Here is a 15,920-nt window from a genome sequence, read left to right as displayed (position 1 = left end):
AAGCTGAGTTTCAGAGAAATTAAATTGACCCGAACCACAGAGCCAACATGGTAAACTGGGATTCTAACTCACATTTCACTTAAAGTTTATAGGTTTTTTTCCTGTTATATCACACTTGCATGTATAGTAACCCATCAACTTTCCACATCCTTTGCCCCTTCTTTCTAAAATTACCTTTAAATGGAAGATAAGAAGACACTGTTATGAGCAGATTCAAGAAAAAAAAACAACAAAAAATGGTTTTGCTCTATTGACAAATATTGAGATGTAAAGATATAAAAAATGAAAAGTCCATGGGCTCCAAGAAAGACTGTGAAAAGAATGCAGAGAGATCAGAACTGTTTTCAGACTAAATTTTCATGCCTCTGCTCTCCTACAGTACTCTTCCTAATAATAATTCAAATGTTTCTTTATATTAGAAAGGCTTATTCCTAAAAACTTAATCCATATCTCATTTTCAATACATTTCTAAGCTAAATAAAACGCTATTATATAAAATAAAATTTTATTTGCAATATTCTCTTTGAGAATATTCCTACTAATTTTGTTTCTTTACAGTTCCAGATTATTGAGCTAAGCTGCTGAGATACTACACGCAAGTTTTAAAGTTCAAATTCATTACAATTATATGGCACTGTGCTAACCACTGGGAAAAGCTAAAATAAAATATCTTTCCCTGGCCTCGTGGAATTTACGGTGTTGTTAATTACACAGGGACACAAAAAAGTGATGAAAGAGTTTAAAAAGAGAGGGACACAACTAAAGCAGTTCTCAAGAAAACTTACAGCACTAAATGCTTACATTAGAAAAGAGAAAAAGTCTCCAATCAACTCAAGTTCCCACTTCAAAAACCAAGAAAAAGGGCAAAATAAGCCTAAAGCATGCATAATGAATGAAATAACAGAAATCAATAAAATTCAAAATAGAAAAATAATTAAGATTAATGAAATAAAAAGCCATAATCAAATGTCTAACAGAATTATCAGTGCCTAAAAAAATTAACAATAATTCTTTGGACTCATCCAATCCAAGGGTGTAATCAAATTTCCGTGTCTTCTAAAATCAAATTGCCTCAATTAGTTCACAAATGTCTTTTTAGAGTTGGTTTGTTCTGATTCGGATTTAAACTATATCCACATTCACAGATAGAGTTAAAAGTAATCCAAAAGAACATTTTACATAATAGCTATTAAACACAAAAACCTAAATGAAACACATTTCTCTAAAAAAGCAAATTATCAAAGCTGATTCAAGGTATAAAAACTAAATGAATAAATAACCACAAAAGAAATAAAGAATGTTGTCAAAGAGCCAGACTTCAAAAAGGTCTAGGCTTTTCTTGGATAAAATACTTAAATCTTTCAAAAAACATAATTTTTATATAGGCATATTTTATTTTCACTGTGCTTTCCTTTACTGTGCTTTGCAGATACTAGTTTTTTGTTGTTGTTGTTTTTTTACAAATTGAAGGTCTGTAGTAACTCTTTGTCCAGTAAGTCTATCGGCACTACTTTTCCAACACCATGTCACTTCATTTCTCTGTGACACATTTTGGCAGTTCTCAGGATATTTCAAACTTCTTAATTGTTATATTTTTTACAGTGAACTCTAATTGCTGATCTTTGGTGCTACTATTATAATCGTTTAGGGTGTCACAAACTGCAGACATATTAAGATGGCAAACTTAATCGATAAATGTTGTGTGTGTTCTGTCTGCTCCACCGATCGGCCATTCCTCTTTCTCCCTCTCCTAAGACCTCCCTATTCCCTGAGACACAAGAATATTGAAATTAAGCCAATCAGTAACTCTACAATGGGCTCTTCATGTTCAAGTGAAAGGAAGAATCACATGTCTCTCACTTTAAATGAAAAGCTAGAAATGATTAAGCTTAGGTAGGAAAGCATGTTTGAAAGCCAAGACAGGCCAAAAACTAGGCTTCTTGTGCCAAACAGCCAAGTTGTGAATGCAAAGTTCTTATAAGAAACTAAAAGTGTTACCCCAGTCAACTCGCAAATAATAAGAAACCAAAATAGCTGATTTTGATATTGCTAACTTGGAGAGTACTTTAGTAGTTCAGATAGAATGTCAAGCCAGCCACGACATTCCCTTAAGCCAAAGCCTAATCTAAAGCAAGGTCCTAACTCTTCGATTCAATGAAGGCTAAGAGAGGTGAGTATATAAGAAAAGTTTGAAGCTAGCAAAATTTGGTTCATGAGGTCTAAGGGAAAGAAGCCTTCTCCATAAGACCACAATGTAAAGTGAAGCAGCACATGCTGACGTAGAAGCTCCAAGTTATCCAGAGAAATCCATATAAGAATAATTACTGAAAGCAGCTTCACTAAACAATAGATTTTCAATGTAGATGAAAGAGCCTGTTGCCGGGAAAAGATGCCATTTAGGACTTTGAGAACTAGATGGGAGAAGTCAATGCCTAGTTTCAAAGGACAGGCTGACTTTCTCGTTAGGGGCTAATGCAGCTGCTAACTTTAACTTGAAGCCACTGCTCATTTACCATTCTGAAAATGTTACAACCCTTAATAATTATGCTGCATCTAGTTTGCCTGTGCTCTGGAAATGGAACAACAAAGCCTGGATGACATCACATCTGTTTACAACATTGTTTAATATTTTAAGCCTATTGTTGAGACATGTTGCTCAGAAAAAAAGATTGCTTTCAAAATACTACTGCTCATTGACAATGCAAGTGGTAACCTCAGAACTCTAACAGAGATGGACAACAAGATTAAAGTTGTTTTCATGTCTCCTAACACAACATCCATTCTGCAGCCCATGGATCAAGGAGTAATTCTCAACTTTCAAGTCTTATTATTTAAGAAATACATTTTGTTAGCATGGAGGACAAGGGGAGTTAGAGAGGAGAAGGGAGTTGAGGGAAATTGGAAGGGGAGGTGAACCATGAGAGACTATGGACTCTGAAAAACAATCGGAGGGTTTTGAAGGGGCGGGGGGTGGGGGTTTGGGGGAATCAGGTGGTGGGTATTGGAGAGGGCACGGATTGCATGGAGCACTGGGTGTGGTGCAAAAACAATGAATACTGTTATGCTGAATAGAAATAAAATTAATATATATATATATATATATAAATAAGTAAAAAATACAAAAAAATTTTTAAAATAAAATTAATTAATTAAAAAAAAAAAAAGAAATACATTTTGTGGGGCACCTGGGTGGCTCAACTGGTTAAGCGCCTTTGACTCCTGGGGTCCTGGGATGCAGCCCCGCATCAGGCTCCCTCCTGAGTAGGGAATCTGCTTCTCCCTCTCCCTCTGCTCCTCCCCACCACTTGTGCACACACGTACTCTCCAAGAAATAAAATCTTGGAGGAAAAAAAAAAAAAAAGAAATACATTTCGTAAAGCTATAGCTGCCATAGATACTGAATCCTCTGATGCAGCTGGGCAGGAAAATTAGAAACGTTCTGGAGAGAATTCAATATTCTAGATGGCATTAAGAACATTCATGATTCATGGGAAGAGGTCAAAATATCAACACGAACAGAAGTTTAGAAGAAGTTGATTCTAACCTTCATGGATGCCTTTGAAGGGGTTTAAGACTTCAGGGGAGGAAGTAACTGCAGTTATGGTAGAAAGAGCAAGATAACTAGAATTAGAAATGGAGCCTAAAGATGTGACTGAATTGCTGCAATCTTATGAAAAAACTTGAATGGATGAGGAGTTGCTTCTTAGAGATGAGCAAAGAAAGTGATTTCTTGGGATGAAATCTACTCCTGGTGAAGATGCTGTGAAGACTGTTGAAATTGCAACAAGGTTTAGAATTTTACATAAACTTAGTTAATAAAACATGCGTAGGGTTTGAGAGGACTGATTCCAATTTTGAAAGAAGTTCTACTGTGCGTAAAATCTATCAAACAGTATCTATGCCACAGAGAAATCGTTAATGAAAGGAAGAGTAAACAGATGTAACAAACTTCATTGTTGTCTTATTTTAAGAAATTGTTAACAGCCACTCCAACCTGCAGGAACCACCACCCTGATCAGTCAGCAGTAACTTTGTCACTGGGAAAGTTAAAAATAGCTTGGTTTGGTTTTGCTGTATGGAATCCCCAAAAATTTCAGCAATCAATCATTCTAGTTCAATCATCATATAGTGAATAGTACTGCACAGCCCTAACAATGCATACAGAAATTTTAATCAGCTTTTTAGTATCTACTCTAAAATATCAATAGCCACTTAAGAACCACCAGGTATTTTAAGGAAAGCCTCTAATATGAAAGAAAAAAACTAACAAAGTCAAATTTAAAGCAACTTGGACGAGAGGATATAATGGATGAAAACTAAGAAAAACCTAATCATTGAATTCTGAGATATTAAGAAATGTCATGTCATTCTATTCATGAAAAAAGAGTAAGAGTAAGAGTAAGAAAAAAACTATGAGGACAAAAAGAACTCCACAATTAAACTATAAGAAAATAAAAAACCTGAATAGAACAGCCAAAGGATAAAGTTAAGGAAATCACCCTCAAAGCAAACAAAACAAAAAGATAAGGTGATGGAAAATAAAAGAGAAAATTGATAACTAAGGATCAGTTTACAGGTACAGATAAAAAAGAGGGGAGGAAACCAACAATCAAATATTTCAAGGACATTTCCAGATTGAAAGGATCCAAGGATAGCTAATATTCTGAACAAAAACAGACCCACAAAGATGTGGTATCAGGTAATTTTGGTGAAAGAATCCATTCTGCAAGTTTGCAGAAAAACAGAATGAGGCAAAGAGATAAGAATTAAATGGTTTTATTTTTTAAAATGTTTTAAAAATTATTTATTTATTTACTTGAGAGAGAGAGAGAAAGCGAGAGACAGAGCATGAGCAGAGGGGGAGGGGCAGAGGAAGAGGAAGAAGCAGACACCCTGCCGAGCAGGAAGCCCAACACTGGCCTTGATCCCAGGACCTTGAGATCATGACCTAAGCCTAAGGCAGATGCTTAACCGACTAAGTCACCTAGGTGCCCCAGGAATTAAATAGTTTTAGACTTTTAAACAGCAACACTAAAAGCTAGAGGCAATAGATAAAATCCTTCAAAATTCTGAGGAAAAATTATTTCCACCCTAGAATTTTGGACAAAGGTGAGTTATCCAAGGATCAAGAACATACTGCTTATTTGGTACACAAGACTGGCTCTAGTTTACCTTCCTGCTTTCTTACTTCTCATACTCCCTTATCTGCAAAGAACATTCAGACATTCTCCAAGTTTGCCATGACCTTTCATTTGGATGACTTTGGCCATTCTAGTTTTTTCTGCTTGGTGTGCCTTCCTCTATTTTGTCTACTATATAGATACATAATTCTTTCAAGGTTGCTTCAGTTTCAGTATTTTCCATGACCACTCTTCCCTACTGCCTTATCAAATTAACTACTCTCCCTTGAATGTTTCCTTGTTCCTTTATTCCCACTTCCTACTATGTATATATCATACAGTGAAATATAGTAAGTGCATCTCTTTCCCACTAGACCATGAATTCCTCAGGAAAAGTGGCTATGGCTCTTATCTCTACCTCTCTAGCACCTAACACACTGCCTGGCTTATAAAATGCATTCAAATGTTTGTGTGTTTGTTTACTAAAGGGGGGAACACAGTTGAAATGAGTTTTGCAAGCAGAGATCTATATTTATACCACCTAATATACTAAATAAAAAATCATATATGGTTCCATCATTTGAAGCTTTTATACTTCTTTAACCCCAAAACATAAAATAGATATGAACCATATATATATATATATATATATATATATATATATATATTATTTCCTTCGGTGTGTATTCAACTCATATGAACTATAATACAAATACATATTAATTGAGACAGACTAAAAGCATTTTCTATTACTAAATTATTAAGATGATAAAATAGTTTGAAAAATATTCACACAATTTCAGCTTCAGAAAATCAAAAGTGAAAATACCTTGTTACTATTCCATGAGAACATAAATATTTTTTGCATCCTCAACAGAAATTAAAGAAGACATAAAATGGAAAGACATCCCATGTTCATGGATTGGAAGAATATTATTAAAGATCAATACTGCCCAAAGTTATCTATAAACTTAACCCAATTGCTATCAAAATCTAGTGATGTTTTCTGAAGAAATAGAAATATCCATCATAAAATTCATATCGAATGTCAAGGGAATAAAACCAGAGGACTCACAGTTCCTAATTTTAAAACTTACTACAAAGGCTACAGTAATCAAACAGTGGCACTGGAATAAAGATAGACATATAGGCCAATGGAACAGAATAGAGAGCTCAGAAATAAACCCATGCATTTATGGTCAAAATATTTTCAACAAATAGGCCACATGCATTCAATAAGCAGAGGACAATCTTTTGACAAAAGTGCTGGGAAAACAGGATATCCACACACTAAAGAACGAAACTGGACCCTTATCTAACATCATATACAGAAATCAACTCAGAATAGATCAAAGACCTAAATATAAGACCTAAATATAAAACTATAAAACTCTTAGAATAAAACAAGAGACAAAAACTTCCTGATACTGGAATTGGGAATGATTTCTTTGACAGGACATCAAAGACAAAAGCAACAAAAGAAAAATTAGTTAAACTGGACTTCCTGAAAATTTTAAAATTTTATATATCAAAAGATACTATCAACAAATTAAAAAGGCTACCTACAGAATGGAAGAAATATTTGCAAGTCATCTATCTGATAGGGGATTAATGGTCAGAATATATAGAGAACTCCTAAAACTTAACAACAAAACCAATAAAATGGGTGAAGGACTTGAAAAGACATTTTTCCAAACAGATATACAACTGGCTCTTAAGTTATGAGCATGAAAAGATTCTCAACATCACTGATACTCAGGGAAATGCTAATCAAATCTATAATGAGGTACCACATCACATCTATTAGGATGGCCACTATCAAAATAGTAAGTGTTGGCAAGGATGTGGAGAAGTGCAAACACTTGTGCACTATAATGTAAAAGGTACAGAAATGTAAAATGTAAAGCCACTGTGGAAAGTAGTATGGTAGTTCACAAAAAAATTAAAAATTTAGAGTTACCATAGGATCCAGTACTTCCACTTTTGGGTATATGACCAAAAGAATTGGAAGCAGGGTCTCAAAGAGGTATTTGTGTACCCATGTTCATAGCAGCATTATTCACGGTAGCTAAAATGCGGAATTAATCCAAGTGTCCATCAATGGATGAATGGATAAGCAAAATGTGTTACGTGCATACAATGGAATATTACTCAGCCTTTAAAGAAAGGAAATTTTGACGTGTGCTGTAACATGGATGAACTCTGACATCATGCTAAATGAAATAAGCCAGTCACAAAAAGATAAATACTATATAATTCCACTTACAAGAGACACTCAGTTAAAACCATAGAAACAGAAAGTAGAATGGTGGTTGCCAGACACTGGTGGTTGCCTGAGATAGAAGACACCCAGTTAAAATCATAGTGACAGAGAATGGTGGTTGCCAGAGAGGTATGAGAAATTACTGTTTAATGTGTATAGAGTTTCAGTTTTGCAAGATGAAGAGTTCTGGAGATAGATGGTGGTAATAGTTGCACAACAATATAAATGTATTTAATATCACTGAAATGTACACTTAAAATGATTAAAATGGTAAATCTTATGTGTATTTTACAATAAAAAATTGGAAAAAAATAATATCAATGTTGATTTTCTCCAAAATAATCTATATATGTAACATCATCCAAACTAAAATACAAGATTTTATTTTTTATTGATTTTTAAATACGAGAAAATTTTAAAAAGTTAAATAACTCAGTAAAAGTATTCAAAAGATTTGTAAAAGAGAAGTATGTGAGTATACCTGGGAAATTCTGGAAAGGTGTGTCGGAGTAGACTAAGCCTAATGGACCCACTTAAAATTAAAAAAAAAAAAAAAAGATTTTTAAAAATCAAGTCATGTAGTAAAAAGTTATTCATAATGTTGTTTAGAAAATAATTATGAGTATAACTGGAAATTTCTTAAAGGAGCATTGCAGGTTGGAGGGCAGATTAAGGCTACTAGAGATTAAAATATATTACTTACAATGAACAGTGGTATATAGGTAGAACAATTCGACATTCAGGCCAAACAGACATATCATTTTATCTATGAATCAGTAAAAAAAATTTTTTTAATGCTTTTAATTAATACTACAGACATAATGCTGAGAAACTTTTTTTCTCTACAACCGTGCCATCAGAACTAAGCGATCTGAAAGTATATCAGTGAGACTGGAACATCCCATTCTTACATGGATGATGGATCATTCATCAAATAACAGCAGTCTTAATTTCCAAATCAGAGTTTCAGATAGGGTTTCCCAGACACAACATTCCACATTTATCTTAACTGTGTAGTCTCTAAGGTAAGAAGACTTTGAGTTTGCTTCTCAGCCCAGGCTTGATGTTAATTAACCCCTTGACACACAGCCTTGCTATACTTCAAAACTATCAAATATTGCTTCATTTAAATTTTGTCTAAACTCCACCCTTCTTCAAAATCCTATAATAACGCTGTCCTTTCTTAATTTAGTAAAATGCAGGCAGTTTGGTCTGGTGTGTGGTCTCCCTCACAGCAGCAAGTTAATTAACCTCTGTCAGCTTAAAGATATATATCCCTGGTGGTCTTTTTACCAGACTGAAATAAAGAGTCTATTAAAAAAACAAGTACATATAGAAATTTAATACATAATATACACAGCATTTCAAATCAAGAAAAAGATGGTTTATTCAAGTAATGATAATGAAATAATCTTTTGGGAAAAAGATAAAAATCAGCCAGCTGGATTCCTACCTTTCTCTTTCAAATTCCTAATGTTTCTAAGATTTCAATATTTAAAAAAATGAAATTATAACAAAACTAGAAGAAAATATCTTTTTACATTTTCATAACATGAATTGATATCTTTTCAAAACTCAGATACCATGACTATAGGAAAATTGTATGAAATTACTCATTGGTTAAACTTCTGGCAGTAAAATTGCTGGTTCAGAGATGTTTCTGTACAAAATGTCAAAAAAAATCTGTAGAGTAAAAAATGCCAAAAAGTATCATAATGAAAAGATAAAAAATCAATCTAACATAAAAACATATAAAGAAAATAAAGGATTTGCAGAAGAAGAAAATACAATGGTCAAGGATGTTCAAATTTCACATTACAGTAATTCAAATGCAGAAATACTATTTTTAACCTATCATACTAGCAAAAAATGTTTAATTACATTGTCATGACATGGAAGAGAAAACTGGCACTCAGGCATTCTTTCTCACAATACACACATTCACTGTCTTTTGGAAAGGCAATTTGGCAATATATTTTAAAATTTTAAATGACTATGACCTGACCCATCATTTCATCATCAGAAATTTCTCCTATGTACACAAACACATAAGTCTGCAAAGATACTTATGGCAGCCATTGCCAGAGATGTTTGTCTGTTGATAAGGAATTGGTTAAATCCACAACGTGGTACATCTATACCACAGAATATTCTGCAGCTGTCAAAACAATGATCTATATGGGCTAATAAGGAAAAATCTTTGCATATTTGGCAGTTATGACTTTTTTGCTAGTAAGGTATAGTGGCTACGTTTTAAATCAGAAAAATGTAAAGAAAACAAATTAAAAAACTGAAACTGAAACCGTAGATACAGAATACGTATATACAGAAAAGACTGTTTTCTTTCACATTTCTCTGTGTATTTGCATCTTTTACTTTATATCAAAGAGATGTTGCTTTATCTCTTAGTCTCAGTCTCTTAGTCTCCACTTTATCCTTTTATTTTCTTCCATAACACAACTTCATTCATGAAAACTGTGTAAGATGAAAGATTTATTTTTTAAGACAAAGTACTACAGACTGTATAGAATAATCACATTTGGCTTCTTAAATGATTCCATATACATAATTCTGGAAAGGTGTATATGAAGATATTTAACAAAGTAAATTTTGTTAATTATTATTTAAATTTATATAATAAATATAAATTTATTATATAACAAAATAAATTTTGTTATATAATAAACTTTGTTATCTACTTCTGAGAACTAAGACTAGGTGGCATGAACAAGGGCTTTTTTTTTTCATTTTATAAACTTTTAACGTTTTAATGCTTTTATCAAGTAACATCTATTACTTTTTTTTGACAAAAATTAAATAAAGGTAGGCTACTTCATCTATAGAGATAATCTAAAAAAAAACAAACTGCACTAAAATCCCCACACTTCTTACACAAGAGGATCTCTTGATCCTTTTCAGACTTCTCCAAATTTGACTCACATACACATTAAACATTTCTATCTTGACCATAGGCATCTTAAATTCAACATGCCCAAAAGTGACTCCTTACCTTCCTTAATTCCTTTCCTACCTGCTCATCTTAACTAAAATTACTGGCAATCACCTAAATTACTCACCAATGGCTTCCTATTTTACTAGAAGCCATCTGTTTATCTAAACTAGAAATCAGAGTGTCTCTAATTTTTTAACATTCCCCACTCCCCTTATCCTCACCCTATATCCAATCACCAAATCTGGCCAATTTTATTTCCTAAATTTTTTTAATCCATCCGCCCCTCTCCATTTCTACTATTTCAGACCCTCTCTCACCTAAGCAATTGCAATATTTAATCTGTTCACTAAACATCCCAATGCTGAGGCTCTTCTATTCCTACTGTGTTCTCTGTCTATATAACACTATCTTTTCCCCACCATCTATGCCTCAACCTCCGTAACTCCCATTAAGCCAATGACCTCTTGAGCTGGATGATTCTCTCTTGTGACTGGCTATCCTGTTCATCATAAGACGCTTAGTAGCATTTGTGGCCTCCACGCACTCTATGCCAACAGTATTCCCCCTGACTGTGACAACCAAAAATGTCTCTAGACACTGCCAAATGTCCCCTGTGGGTCAAAATCAGCTCCAGTTAAGAAGTGCTCTACTGGGTGCCTGGGGGGCTCAATGGGTTAAGCCTATGCCTTCGGCTCAGGTTATGATCTCAGGGTCCTGGGATCAGTCCCACATCCGGCTCTCTGCTCAGCAGGGAGCCTGCTTCCCCTCTCTCTCTGCTTGCCTCTCTGCCTACTTGTGATCTCTCTGTCCTGTCAAATATACAAATAAAATCTTAAAAGAAAAGGATTTACCATGCATTCAAAAAAAAAAAAAAAAAAAAAGAAGTGCTCTACTAAACTGTTAAAACCCAGTTTATCATATATACATAAAATATCTCAGGAAGAATATATAAAGATTAATTATAAACCTCTTTGAGGCAGGCAATGGGGTAACCTTATTTTTCACTATCATCTCATATGCTTTTGATCTCATTCCTCTCTTCTAACCTCTCTATTGCTACCATCCTAGTCCAAGTCACCTCCTTTTCTCCCTTCTCCTCCCCTTCCCTCAACTACTTTAACTGACTCCTAATCAACTTTCCCCTTTGCATCCTTCTTTCTCCAATCCATTTTTACCCATTTCACCAGTGATCTTTTAAAAAAGATTGTATCACTCATATGCTCAAAATCTTCCAATGTCTTCCCAACCTCAGAAACAAAGCAAAAACCTTAAGATGAACCTCAATGGTCTGCAATCCTATCCCCACTCTTCTTTTTCTGATCTCTTCTCCTAGTATTTGGTTTTTATAGGTCAAAAAGAACAAACAGAAATTTCATAAACTGAACCTATTACTGTTTCCCTTGCTGTGTTCTCTGGATTCCTTGCTGTTCCTCAAACATGAGGGTCTGTGCATCTGCTGTTCTCTGCTGGGAACACTCACCTACATACTCACATGGCTTATTCCCCAACTTCTTCAGGCCTTTATTTCTGAGGGGGTCTTCTCTGGTCACCCTATTCTTACCCACCCTATTCTTACTATCTATTAACATCTAATATATTACCTATTTTACTTCTTCATCTTGTTTATTGTCTCTCTTCTCCATCTTGTTCATTGGTTCTCAAACCTGAATCTGCATCAGAATCACTTAAAAGTTTTGTTAAAATAGTTTCTGAACCAAGAGGCTTGGATGGCTAACAAGTTCCCAGATAATGCTGATGCTACATACTCAAGGACAACATTTTGAGAACCAACGCTTTAGAACATAAGCTCCTCTAGGACAGAGATTTTTGTCTGCCTGTTTGCTTTCTCTCTGCAACCTGGTTCTGAGTAAGCACTGAGGTAAGTAAAGGACAAATAAATTTAGATGACTGCTTCTTTGTTCCTACCACACACCCTGATTTGGCCTGCCATATGTGCTAAAAATTTTATATGGTTGTGATGGGTTAAGTTGTATCCCTCGCCAAAAGACTGAGGTTGAAGTCCTAACCCCAGTACCTAGAAATGGGATCTTATTTGAAAATAGGGTCTTTGCAGATGTAATCAAGTTAAGATGAAGTCATCAGGGTGGACCCTAATCCAATATGACTGGCATCCTTATAAAAAAGGGAGAATGCCATATGAAGAGACACAGAAAGAAGCAGACTGGAATGATAAAGCTCCAAGTCAAGGAATATCAAGGACTGCCAGTGACACAAGAAGCTAAGAGACATGAACAGATTCTCCCCTAGAACCTAGAGACCATAGCCCTGCCAACACCTTGATTTCAGAATTCCAGCCTCCAGAACTGAGATGATAAATTTATGTTGTTTTAAATTACCCAGTTTGCTACACTTTGTTAACGGCAGCCCTAGGAAACCAATAGAAGGACCAAGAATGCAAATGACTACACCAAGCCATAGATAATTTCAAATTCTGCCTATTATCTAATTTCCACCAGTTTAAATGTTTTAACATACAGCTTTAGTTGTAAACTAATCAGGTTTCCCATTTCAGAAGCTCTCCCAACTTAATTTGCCTCTCTCTGCCTTCAATGTGCAAGGCAGTTCATACTACAGGTTTTAGATAGTTTATTCAGTTTTTTTGTGGGGTTTTTTTTTTTTTTGGTTTCTCCTATCTTCTTGCATGTTTCCCTATTTCACAAATATCAATTTATTTTTTTTCTTCAAGGGATACTTCTCATTTTCACACATTATATACATTTTTGTATATATTTTCCCCTTGGCTATTTAAATTAGTTGCAAAGTGAAAATTTAAGTACACATTAGACATACATTTAGATTTAAGATAAAATGCTATCTTCTCTTTTAGAGAACAATTCTCCTTTCTCTTTTTTCCTTCTTTTAAAGTAATTACCTTAATCTTAAAAAATTTGGGTAAAAAAAATTTTGTACTTTTCTTTCCATCTTGTTACAGTTTGTACAGTAGTGTCTTTATTCAAATTTCAACAAATCTTCTAAAAGTAAGATGGTTGTATTGGGAAGCTTAAAATTTTAAATGAATCTGAAATTAATTTCATCAAGTTCTCCCCTTTCCACTTGGTTTGCTTACAGCTGCAATGTCACAAGAATTCCAGTCAATAATTTCATCAGAGACCCTATTTTAAATTACCATGGTTTACAAGGTTTATAAGCTGTAAGATGCAATTTTTATCTTGGCACAAATCAATATACAAATAGTAAACTGCATATGTCTAAATGACACAGTTTTTATTTCTATGACTGGGTGAAAATTAATCCATTGTATGTACTACTAAATAAATTTGTGGCAAACTTCTAAGAATTTCTGGATATTACATTTCCTCAGAAATACAGACTAGTATAACCTAAGCCAAAAAAGCATATTTAAGGAAAAAACCATATCTATCCTTCAATGGGTAGTAACCACAAAATATTTTTAAAATGCTGAAGCCTAAATAAAAAGATAGAGAAAAACACAAATCACAGGAAACTTAAGAGAGATATTTAATAGTTCTCCACGAGTACTGAAAAACCATACTCTTTTCCTATGAAGAATTTTAAATGAGTCATACTTTCCTTACTAAATCACTGTTTTACTTAACATATGGTGACAAAAGTTAACTGGTAACTTGAAACTTTATATTCACTTAAAGTGCACATCAATATATACTAAGGCCAGTGGAAAATAATAGTATAGTTTACTATATAAAAACTTAGAACACAAAGCATCATGTGCATACGGTTCACTTGACACTTATCTGCTAAGGGTATGGAAAGCTAAGTATCTCCTAAAAATTCAGGATCCCACTGTCTAAACCTACACCAAGATCAAGCAAGTTGAAATCACGCACAACGCTTCTTCCTGGCACCCAGGCCGAGCTATATATATATATTCTGTGCCCAACTTTTACTAAATGAACATATTTCTGTCCCAATCACATTGGCCTAGTTATTCACTTTAATGCGTTAAAGTTCTGCCTTTACAACTTTTTAATTCATAATGAAGTCAATTCATGGTTAGCATAATCGTTTCCAATCTGAAAAGCGTTAAAAAGATATACTACAATATCTATAACAAATTTAGGGAACTAGATTATAAAGCCAATCAAATTTTCCAGAGCATGTGGTGCTTCCCTATTTATTATTTTAAAAAGTAAGAGAGTTAAGAGCGAGGGAAGAATAAATCCCCATTCCCGAACTGCGTTCTTTTAAGAGTATACAATTTCTCCAAATTCAAAGCTGTATGGCCAACTTGTCAGTACCTACTACTCACATCACACTCGCGGTGGGGGGGCAGGGGGTTGGAAGAGGAGAAAAAACTCTTTTCCTTCTCCACGCAGCAAGTGAGTCAAACACACCTGGCTCGCTTATTCTGCCAGAGGCAGTGAAATTTAAAAAAAAAAAAAAAAAATCTGCCACAGACAAACCTGATGATCCAAGAAAGCCCCAAGGAAGTCCCCTGGCACTTGTGAAAGACGCCCACTCGCCCAGCACTCCGGTTCCCCCGCAGCCCGGCGTTTCTCGCGGAACGTGCGCACACCTGAACCCTGGATCTCGCCTGACCCATAGGTCACACGGCGGGGGAGGGGCGGGGAGGCCGGACGGGCAGCACGTCTGGGCGGTCGGGTCACTACCCTGCACAGCCCGCGCCTCACTGCCGCAGCCCGACGGCGGGCAGAGAGCTAAGAGGAGAGGGGCACCCGCGGGGAGAAAGGAATAACCCACCACCAAGAGGCGGCTACTCGTCAACAAATAGCGGCCCGATGGGCAGACGGCCCCAATGGTAGTTCACAGAGGCGCCGGGAGCAGGAGTGCCCCCACACCTCCCTGAGGAGCCCGCAAGTCCCCAGCCCCGGCAGCGACCCCGAGACACCTGTTTGGCGGCGCCCGGGTTTGGGTCCACCCTCTAGACTCCCCCAACACACACTCCGAGCAGTGAGGACGAGGGGAGCGCAGACCCTGGACCCGCAGCCTGAGGGCGCCTCCGCCGGCCGTACCTGACATCAGCCGTGGCTCCCTCTCGCCCCTCCTGGGGGGCGGAGAGGGGACGACTCGAGACCGGCAACCTTAGCTCCTCCCGGTACCCGCAGAAGTGGCTCGCGGCCGCTAGCTGGGGCCGCCCGCTGCCGCCCAGATCATTCCCAGGCGGCGGCGGCGGCGGCTGAGGCGGTCCCAGCTCTCGCTCCCTCCCCCCCACCCCCCGCCCGCCCGTTTGCTCGCTCGCTCCGCTCCTCCCCGCAGCGCGTCCAGGCCGCAGCCCGCCGACGGCGCAGCCGCCACCCAGGGGTCTCCTAGCGCTGACGTCGCCGCCGCCGCACCAGCCCCAGGGAAGGGCGGAGCGAGAGGGAGCAGGGTGGGGCGGGGTTATGGCGACGTGCGGACGTGGGGATTGGCCACCAAGCTCACGCCCCGCCCTTCTGCGAAGGGGTCTGGGAAGTCGGGTCTTCTAACAGCAGTAGTCGCAGCCCTCTTGCGACTTCTCGCTGTCGGCCTTATCCTTCCTGATTCTGCTGTTGGGTTTTGCATTAGCTTCCGGACCTTGAGAGAAGCTAAAGCAGTGAAACTACAGAGACTGAGGCTAGAGGTA

At 36.7% G+C, this 15,920-nt stretch overlaps 2 protein-coding genes across 2 annotated transcripts in view; one reads left to right on the top strand and one right to left on the bottom strand.

The window, feature by feature from the left end:
* The window catches only part of LOC111147376 (core 1 synthase, glycoprotein-N-acetylgalactosamine 3-beta-galactosyltransferase 1), a 33,893-nt gene extending 18,418 nt beyond the window's left edge, over positions 1-15,475 (bottom strand). Inside the window, exon 1 of the mRNA XM_022503381.1 lies at positions 15,331-15,475. Within this exon, the coding sequence (XP_022359089.1) occupies positions 15,331-15,337 (7 nt within the window). The 5' untranslated portion in view covers positions 15,338-15,475. The remainder of the gene's footprint in view (positions 1-15,330) is intronic.
* Positions 15,476-15,819: 344 nt separating this feature from the next.
* Positions 15,820-15,920, top strand: part of LOC111147228 (asparagine synthetase (glutamine-hydrolyzing)) — a 155,002-nt gene continuing 154,901 nt past the window's right edge. Inside the window, exon 1 of the mRNA XM_022503128.1 lies at positions 15,820-15,917. The gene's annotated coding sequence lies outside the window, so the exon portion shown is untranslated. The remainder of the gene's footprint in view (positions 15,918-15,920) is intronic.

Source organism: Enhydra lutris, unplaced genomic scaffold (assembly GCF_002288905.1).
Source record: "Enhydra lutris kenyoni isolate GAN:26980312 unplaced genomic scaffold, ASM228890v2 scaffoldscaffold16, whole genome shotgun sequence".
Classification (NCBI taxonomy): Eukaryota; Metazoa; Chordata; class Mammalia; order Carnivora; family Mustelidae; genus Enhydra; species Enhydra lutris.
Note: the sequence above shows the minus strand (reverse complement) of the source record. Positions and strands in the feature narration are given on the sequence as shown.